The sequence below is a fragment of the Hippocampus guttulatus genome, chromosome 13, assembly GCF_054856545.1.
Source record: "Hippocampus guttulatus isolate MCC_2025c chromosome 13, RoL_Hgut_1.0, whole genome shotgun sequence".
Classification (NCBI taxonomy): domain Eukaryota; kingdom Metazoa; phylum Chordata; class Actinopteri; order Syngnathiformes; family Syngnathidae; genus Hippocampus; species Hippocampus guttulatus.
The window spans coordinates 2,616,781-2,626,548 of record NC_141273.1 but is presented as its reverse complement, the minus strand read 5'-3'; the positions used below and the strand labels follow the sequence as shown (position 1 = coordinate 2,626,548).

Here is a 9,768-nt window from a genome sequence, read left to right as displayed (position 1 = left end):
TCAGCGTCACAGTTGATGGACTTTGTCATGATATATGCTGATCATCGCGTTCAGTCTGTACAATAGAGGTACTAAAAATGACCACCGTCGTCTGGTATATGTACAATTTACTACCTACAAAGTACAACAGCTAGCATGTAATAAAATATGTAAACAAATTTGTTGTTGTTGGGGGGTTTTTTTGGACACAGTTGACTGTGACGATTGATTAGAATTCACACTTTGACCATTGAATTTATTTCCGTATACACGTGTTAACAATGTTATAGTACTGCATTTGTGTTTCTCCTCACACTTCCATAGAAAAAGAGAATAATAGGCAAGGAAACTAACATACAGTTTTGCAAAAAAAAAAAGAAAAGAAAAAAAAAAGATCAGAATACCAGTGGCTGTGCAGGGAATACCAGAGCTATTTTTTTCCCCAGAGCTCATGTTTTTGGGATGTCCAAATGTGGGTGGGGTTTAGTTCCGTCAAATTCAGTCATTTTGCATCAAATAGGATATTGTCCAAGTTGAAGACTGTAGACTTTACGGTTATACTGCAAGTTAGAATCACATGCATTTTACAATCATTTGCTTTTTTTTTTTTTTTTTTTCCCCAAGAGAATCCCCACAACTTTAAACAAACCGTGTCAGACAATCAGAATAATTGTACTAAATACGATTTCAACGAGAACAGATTCACTGAGTGCTGTCCATTTGCTCACTTGATTTCATTTTATACACAGAAATAGCTGTTTTCTTTTTGTTTTTAACCTCCATTTTTCTTTTGCTCAAAGCAAAAATAAATAAGACGTCACACTATTATTTAGAAACCATACAAATTTCTCATATTCTGATACAACAAGAGTCCCCTTTTTTTGTGTGTGTTTGTTTTGTCGTTGAAACCTCGAACAACGACCGTACGCTTTGACCCCTTCTTGTTAAGCACTACAAGTTGCTTACATGCGATAATGGTCAAGCCTATGAGTCTTTTTGTAACATACAAAATAGGTTGTTGTTTTTTTTTTGTTTGTTTGTTTTGTTTTTTTGCCTCGTCACAGATCACATTGCTCTAAAAGTCACTTAGGAGAATGATGTAGCTGGGAAATAGTTCTATACTGATAATGTCTCTGACCAGATAGAATAGTAAGGTCTCTAAAGTCGCTATTAAGCCTCCTCTGTATGCTTACAGAAGTAAGTGTGCTTTATATTACAGTACATGTCATCAGTTCAGCTACTCAGCAGAGTAAAGCATCATTCATTCAAGTTCCATTGTAATACCATCATTTGTCATTTCTTCTCACCCCAAACCCCCCCCAAAACAACAACAACAAAAAAAGTCATACGTACTTGAAGTGCTGTCTTTTCCTTTTTGGCTCTCTTATTGACTGCGAATCTCAGTCACACGTAATACTCCTTATCCTTATTCTTTTGCTTTTTATGGCTGCCTTTCGAGCTCTGCTGCTTGTCCTTGATGACAGTACCATTGCTCTGTGCTGAGTTGGTGATATAGTTCCTGCTCTCATCCACCTGGTAGGAGCCTTCATCCCTATTCCTGTACTTATACATGGCATAAAGAAGGATGAGGATGCACAGGGCAGCGGCCGCCACTATTCCGATGACCATCCCGGTGGTGCTGCTTGATTCCCGGACTACTTCTGAAGGCCCCGGCCTGACGCCTGGTTCTGTGGGAAGTGCTGTGGGTATATTACGGAACACGGGGGAGGTTAATCATGGGCCCCTTAGCTGGGTGCCGTCTACCTCATAGGATGTGGGCAATGGAAGCAACTCTAGGTCTGGCAGAGAGGTTTTAGCTATTCGTTTTGCCAGTCGGATCATGTTTGGCGGGTGCATTGTGAAGGGTGGCGGTAAAGGCAGAGGTGGCGGTGGTGCGGCTCTGGCGGTTTGTGGTATGGCGGTAGTGATAGTCCTACTGCGTCTGGAGACTGAAGCTTTGTTATGTCTAACAGTCCTGGGCGAGTGAGCTTTGTAGCCACCGTGTAGCCCGACGTGGACAAAGGAGAAGGGCGTGTAAAATAATCTTCATCAGCGGTCGAGGGCTGCTTAGACTTGAACTCTTCCCCTGAGCCATAACCGCGATATTGCCAAGCCATCATCATCACAATCATCGCTGCCTCGGTCCAACAAGCACGGTGCCCCCGCCTCAGTAGCCTTGGACAGGGACTCTTTGGTGGTCTCAGTAATGGAGAGGAGTGAGCGGTGGGTTGAGGGAGTGGCAATGAAGGGTGCATGAGGATCGACAAATGGATGTACTATTGGATCCTCAAGTACTGGGATGACTAACTCAGCTCCTGGGTTTGGACACAGACATACAGGACGTCAGGTGACGATATAGCTTCCTTGCAACAACAATTTATTACCACTCCATCAAAAAAAAAAAATGGATGCAAAGACTGCAAAATAAAAATATAATCAAGCCACGCATTTTCAGAACGCATACCACGGACAATTTGAAATCTCAAAAGGCTTAAGAGGTGTGTAAGGATGAGCCGCAGAAGTCAAATGTACGTCTAAGATGAACAAGATGCTATCCAGAGAGCACTCCAAGAATACCACAGCTTTCACTTCACTATTATTTTTCTCCTGGAGTTCATCAAGAAGGACATTTTCAAATTATACTCGACGAGACATAATAGCACAGTCGCCAATCAATGGCTCTCCAAATCCCTTAAACCTTTCTTGGTTGCTCGAATATTTCTGTGATACAGAGCTGAACGCTGTCATAGTGTTTAAAAGGTCAAAGGTTAAGCGGTCAGAACAAATAAGTGAATGTGGAAGGAACAGTAATAAAAGAGAGTGTGTTTTTCAACCTCATCCATCATGATCGGATTACTTTTGATACTCTCACTTCACTTTCGCCGAGATGTGCCATGTATTTGTCATCATTCAAATGTGACAGCTGCTCTGTCACAAGTGCAGCTCTGTAACAAAGAAAAATGTCGATACCATGTCAATGGCAGAACTCATCTGAATGCTCACCCTTTGACTGATCTACTTTAGTTCTAATCGGTGAGCGCTTTCTCATGAGAATAGCAAAGGGACAACATTTTGTAGTGGATTATTTCACATGCCATAATGCCCTAGCAGGGGTCGGCAACCCAAAATGTTGAAAGAGCCAAATAGGACCAAAAAAACCAAAAACAAATATGTCTGGAGCTGCAAAAAATCAAAAGCCTTATAATAAAGGCAAAACATGCTGTATGTATCTATACTCGCTATATTAGCCGACTATCAAAATGACTACATTGGCTACAAATACACAATGAGCTTTCATGATTAGAGATGAGCGAGGCATGGGACACACTTTGGCAGCGTGTTAACTATCGTAGCTCACATGTACCGTTGAAAAATGCTTCTCTTGGCCCTCCGGATTCCCATTCTTTGCCAGTACCCTCGATGAATTGTACATAAAACACCATTTATTTACCGGTATTTATTTATTTTTTTAACAGTCAAGTACTTGCCTGGCATCCCGCCTTGCTAATAGAAACATGGGTCACAAATCTTCGTTGACAGAAATGTTGAAATGTAATATTTATTCTGCACATTTTACAGCATTGGAAAATATTAAGATCAAAAATGTTTGTATCATGTTTGTCCTTCTACAGAACCCGTATTAAAACAAAAAATATAATTCCCTCCCCCATCTTTTTCCTTTTTCAAACATTTTTTGAAAAAGCTCCAGAGGAGTCACTTGGGCGGCTCTGGAGCCGCAGGTTGCCGACCCCCGCCCTAGTTGGAAAGTCCTTCTGATTGAACTCTTTTTTTGAGGGTGACTCTAGCTTTCATCTTTATCAAAATAATTTTGTATAAACGATGCATTATGCTACATCAGAAATTGTTTATTTGAGTCACAACCACATTCTACCCCATTGAACTCATTCATAAAGTCACGTTTTTTAATTACCGATAATTAAAAAAGAAATTCACCTAGTAATGGCTGGGACTAGAAAACACCTGAATATCTGATGTTGGTGTATTGATATTTTACTGTGAGAGATTATGATATGATATTGTACAGTATATCGTAATACCGGTATTATCCCATCTCTACTCTGAACTGGAAGCGGAAACAAAACGCTGAGCTAAACAACTTGCAATTGTTTTGAAGCCGAAAATGAATGGAGCGAGCATTCAAACTGCCATTGACATTCAACGTATCCACCGCTGCGCACACTCAATATTTAGATGCACGTTGCAAATCACACCAAACATCACCATATACATTCACAAGCACACAGCTCTATCAAAAAAAATCAATGACACTTTATTATACATGAAATCATAAAAAACAAAACACTGTTCAAGAATTCATTTTGACAAGTTTCCACAAATTGGTCAGCGATGCAGTTTATAAACTTTTCAAGTGCAGACAAGTGATGTGTTGAACCACAATTTTGTCACAAACAACCAGTAGTGCCGCAACAATTAAAAATGAGTTTTTCAAGGTATATTTTCTAAAGTTCCTATTTCGTACAAAGGCCTTCGGTTCTAAACCCGATCCGTCACCTTACTGTATGGAACTGAGAAGCAAAGAGACGAATGGTTAGGCAAGGTTACAAACTGCATTACTGAATGGCAATTTCAGAGAAATCAACATCCATAATTGGGGCCACTTACATCAACATATTGCCCGCATGAATTTGGCAGGAAGAAAAGAATTTACAAAAGAGAATTGTATAATAATAATGGATATCAACTTTGTACCATTAAAAATACTGCATTATTTTCCATTGGAGAGTGTGTTCTATATTAAACATGACAGTACAGGGAGGCAACAACACACACATCCACACCACAAAACATAAAAATAAACATCATATAGATATAGATCTTTTTTTTATTAATATCTATTGACTCTGTAAATAATTTGCTTTGTTCTCGTTTGTTTTTACAAACCGTTTATCTACAATTTCCCATTGCAATAGACTTCGATAGTAGCTAAAATCTATTCATGTTGGAGTGAAATTGAAACTCTTCAATTCTCGTTTCGTTTTATTTGACTGAACTCTACCAACAAGGGAGCAGGTGAAGAAGGGGGTGGGACCTATGAACAGACTACATAGGAAATGAGGCTGATGAGGGTGACAGTGTAAGTCAGTTGCCATGTCCATGTAAAGGCAGAACGAGGCGGTCGGGCGGCAATAGAGCTTTTGGCTGTAAGGAAGGGATGGGGATATACAAACAATGAGCATATACATGCCCATCTACATAAAAGAACAGAAGAACTCTAACACTGACAGTTTTGACAAACCCTAAACTGCAACTTTTTAGCCATGCAATACATTTTGTCTGACAATCAAAGTATTATTCAAGAGGCATTCCTTTTCTCAAGGTTTGTTTTCAAAGATTAAAAAGGAGAGGAAAATGGAATTAGGATCTGGAACGGCTCCATCTACTAATTATATGGGATTGGGAAAACCTATTGAGGTTTTTTTATTTAGTTATTTAATTTGGGGGATGTGGGGGGATTGCAGTAAAGAAAAAAAAAAGGATGGAAAAACCACACAAGGTAGTCAGTAATAGTTAGTAGTAGAAGCAGTTCCAAATCCGAAATGGTCAAATTATATGGAATGTAAGTAAATAAATAAATAGTAATAACAAAAATAATAACAAAGGTTCCCAATGCTGTTTAGTCGGAATCCAATTCAGAAAAAGAATAATAATTTTCCTAAACAGTTAAAGCCAAATCACCATAATAAAACCCAAAATGCCATTTGGATTAATAATGAGAATCATAAAAGACCTGTTCAAAGTATCAAATGAAAAATATTAAGATGAGTGAACAAAGTCATTTCAAATGTTTGCACACACTACAACCAGATGCACACAATAGAAAACAGACACTGTCGAGAGAGGGACTCGACTTGGAGACGGGCTCCTCTCTCATGTGTTTCTCGATGACAACTAGATCAGAAATGTTAATCTTTAAACATGAACCGGCCGTGCAGTCTGGGTGTACAGTGACAATACTGGCTGAGAATGAGTTAATATTGTCATTTTAGGTTTAGGTTAAGTCATACTGCAGGATGTTGATGCATGCTTAAAGTAAGTTGCATTTAGGGAAAGTAGAAAAGAAACAACATTGAAAACTGGAGGGGGCGGGGGGGAGGTTAGGCCAGACTGACCAAATTAAGTGACAGACTCTGTGTCCCAATGCCATACTTGAAGTCATACTCGAAATATTCTAGCAAAGACGACAGACAGTGACAATGCGAGATTCACAAGGAAAATGTTTGTATAGAAGCTTGTCGTCGATCTGTTCAAAATATTCTCCCGCCCCACACTTTGGTGAGGATTTGAAGAATGACTATTTGTTTACGGCAGTATGATTGGGATACAGGTCAATTTGAACTCATAGCCGTAGGGAACAGAATAAAAGAAAAGAAAAATACAGACATTAAACGTACAATGGATATGGAAATGTGATACACCCCTTTTAAATTCTATGCTTGATAATTTGATCATGACATCAGCTGGAGTTCAGAACGTAAAAGAGGGAAAAAGCGAGTTCGGAGAAAAAATCTGAAAAATATGAATTTGGAGGTGCCAAAGTGCAAACATGCAGGGATTGACTGGAGTTTTAAGGTGTAATGTGAGCGATGACCACTGGATAGCAGGCATGTCTTGGATGCGCTGACACTGGGTCTTATACTGCCCAATACTGCAACGTGAGTAGGCCTAATCATTTTGTTGCAGATTTACAATGATATGGAGGGTAAACACAGTACCCTAATAATATAAACATTTTGAGTGAGTTGATTTTTTTTGGGGGGGGGGGGGGAATGAGTTCTTGCACTCAAGGTTTTTTTTTTTTTTAGCAGTTTTGTACCGTCCTTGAATGATAATTTGTATGCAAAAGAGACATTGACTCTGGACAGAAAAAATGAGCTAATTTGCTTTGTTGTTGCATTACAATTGTGGATTTTTTCTCTTGCAAATGTACGATAAAAAAAAAAAAAGACTTATGAGCACATATTTTGCGCTTACTATTTACATGTATTTTGCCCTTATTTAAAATAGCATCGTTTTAGCACAAGTGTGTTTCAAATTCATCCACCTTTAACTCAAATCTAGTCATCAGATATGTCGTGCTTCCATAGAGAAGAGTGAGCAACTATCGATTATACGTACTGCATGTTATTAAGACAGACGCCAAATCAAAAGATTGAATCTGGTAATAAAAGAATACATTTAAGATTGGGCATATTACGACTACATAACATTAAAACGATGAATCATGACAAAAAGGGGTGTGTTGACCATTTCCACCGCACAGTACATTATGTCATGTACGATAAATGTCAAATGACAAGTTTACAGTGCATATCCATAAAACACAATTTGCGTTGCTTCAAAACAATTCCCGGTGGAGGTTTCTACTAGTGCCTGAACTTAGGACACATCAATTTGATCGAACAGCACTTTTGATTTCAGCACTCGTGCCGGTGCCTCATGTCTATTCTCATGTCGCCTGAGTGGTAGCGACTGCAGGAGATGTCATCTAAGTCTGTAAATGTTGCGCGTAAACGATTAAGAAGTTGACTAAGACATAAAGCTCTGCACTGGAGGCAACAAGTCCAGGCAACAGCCCTGGATTAGCAGATACGACGACGGTCTGGAGCAGCGTGCAGAAATGGATGATATCTGGATGATATGATAACTATGATTAATTCATTGTGAAGACTTTCATTGATTTTTAAACAGTTGAGTCCCACAGCTAATTTTTCTCAACTCAAAAGAATTGCCAATGTCACCACTACTCAAGGCTTTATGGATACACACTTTTAAAACATATGTTGTGTCCTTTGACATTCATAGACATTCAACCCAACCTTTTTTTTCTTTTTTGGGATGGCATATAAAGCCGTAGGAATAAAAGGGAGAAAAATTCCATGAGATGGCATTGATGAAAATCTTTGCTCAGTCCTGGCACTCATTTTTGTGTTGTGTGTTTTGTACGTGGTTGGTTTTATCTCAACTTTTTGGGAATATTATTTCACGAGACGTGTGTTTTAAGTTAAATTAATACCATTCGACAAATTCTTCCATGGCAGCTCTTGCGTTGCTTTTAGACTATCTCCATGACGGTTCTGACCTCCTGTTTCAATTTCCCATTCTCAATTTGGCAGTTGAATGAGCAGAGGTTAACGAGAACTTCTATTAGTGAGCAGATGACAAGCTGTTCTTCTGTAGAACATGAAACGAACAATCAACATGCAGTTCCACACAATCAAGCGAATAATCGATGAATCCATTATTTATCTGGTCAGCCCGATACTTGAACACAGGCACGGCGTTCGGCATGCGCTGATTACGCGCTGCGTGTAGGGCACCAACAGCCTGGGGGGATGGGGGCACCAAAAAAAATCAAGCTTGTCAAAAATCATAATAATAGGAATTATAATAAAAACAGTATATAATATTTATAATTAAGGTTTGTAAACAGGCACAACACTCGGCACACACTGATCACACACTGATTTTTTTTTTTTTTTTTACCCTCTCCCTACCTTGTGGTTTCCTTTCTGAACTCTGATTGTAAATTTCCCCATTGCGGGACAAATAAAGGATATCTTAATCTTAATCTGAATCACGCACTGCTTGTAGGGCACTAACAACAGCGCGGGGGGTACGAAAAAAATCAAGCTCGTAAAAAAATCATAACAATAGGAATTATAGTAAAAATAGTTTATAACAGAGGTGGGCAAACTACGGCCCGCGGGCCGAATCCGGCCCGTTGGTCTTTTTAATCCGGCCGGCCAAAGGTTGGTACACAATTATGGTTCGATGTGAATGGCTGCATTAATTTCATTTGGACTTGTAAAGACAGGCATTTCAACGCCAGGGGGCGCATTGACATGAAGTTGCTGAGCACAGGGGGGCGGGGGGAGACGGAGGGAAAGAGATCTTATTTACCACCTTTGGACCTCTGTATCGCTCTACTTCTACTGGTCTGATCACAACCCATCTGCAGCAATGCACTGGCTAAAATAGGTGATCAACAACACTGTTCTCATTTTAAAAAAGTATATTAATACAGTACTTTCATGCTTTTGTTCTGTTGATGTTTGATATGGACTGTCAACAAATGCATTTTTTTTTTAAATGTACCATATCTCATGCTGACCTGGCCCTTCTGTCAAATTTTAAAAGTCAATGCGGCCCCTGAGCCAAAAAGTTTGCCCACCGCTGGTTTATAATATGTCAAATAAATATTTCTAAAGTATATTAATAAATCAATGTAATACTAAAATAACGTAGGTTTATTTAGATTAATCGCCCTTGTGGCCCTCTCGTTGGTCTCCCTTTGGTGCACCCCAGGCCCCTCTCTTTCATTGCTTTATACAAGCTCCCTAAAAACAACCCAAAACGCTGTTGTGCAAAAGTTGTGACTTGCACATTGATGACGCTCTGAAAATTAAATGGAATATTACGAGACAAACTTGTTTTATATGCAACGACTATGCTGACATTTTTGAGAGGTTTATAGGCCAAGAGCGACATCTATTGGTGAAACGGTAACATAATTAATTTAGAAAATGTTTGTACAATGGTTCAAAACTACCGGTACGTTTCACTGTTAATAGTAGTGTCATTTATTGTCATTTTTATTATTTTAATTATTTGTTTTTTTTATGTATTTGAGTATTTGGTGCCATTCTTACTGTTTTATAAAGACTTAATTATTATTTGCCTCTTTTTTTGGAAACAATATTGACAAGTTATTTTGTAAAATAAAGTAAAACTGACAAATACTCAGAC

General features: G+C 38.8%; 1 protein-coding gene across 1 annotated transcript in view; it reads right to left on the bottom strand.

Annotated features, from left to right (window-relative positions):
- Positions 1 to 1,527: 1,527 nt before the first annotated feature.
- The window catches only part of LOC147195942 (neurexin-3a-like), a 56,142-nt gene continuing 47,901 nt past the window's right edge, over positions 1,528 to 9,768 (bottom strand). The window contains 5 exon segments of the mRNA XM_086126605.1: positions 1,528 to 1,855; positions 1,857 to 2,020; positions 2,023 to 2,074; positions 2,076 to 2,250; positions 2,252 to 2,294. Of these exon segments, the coding sequence (XP_085982731.1) occupies positions 1,793 to 1,855; positions 1,857 to 2,020; positions 2,023 to 2,074; positions 2,076 to 2,250; positions 2,252 to 2,294 (497 nt within the window). The 3' untranslated portion in view covers positions 1,528 to 1,792.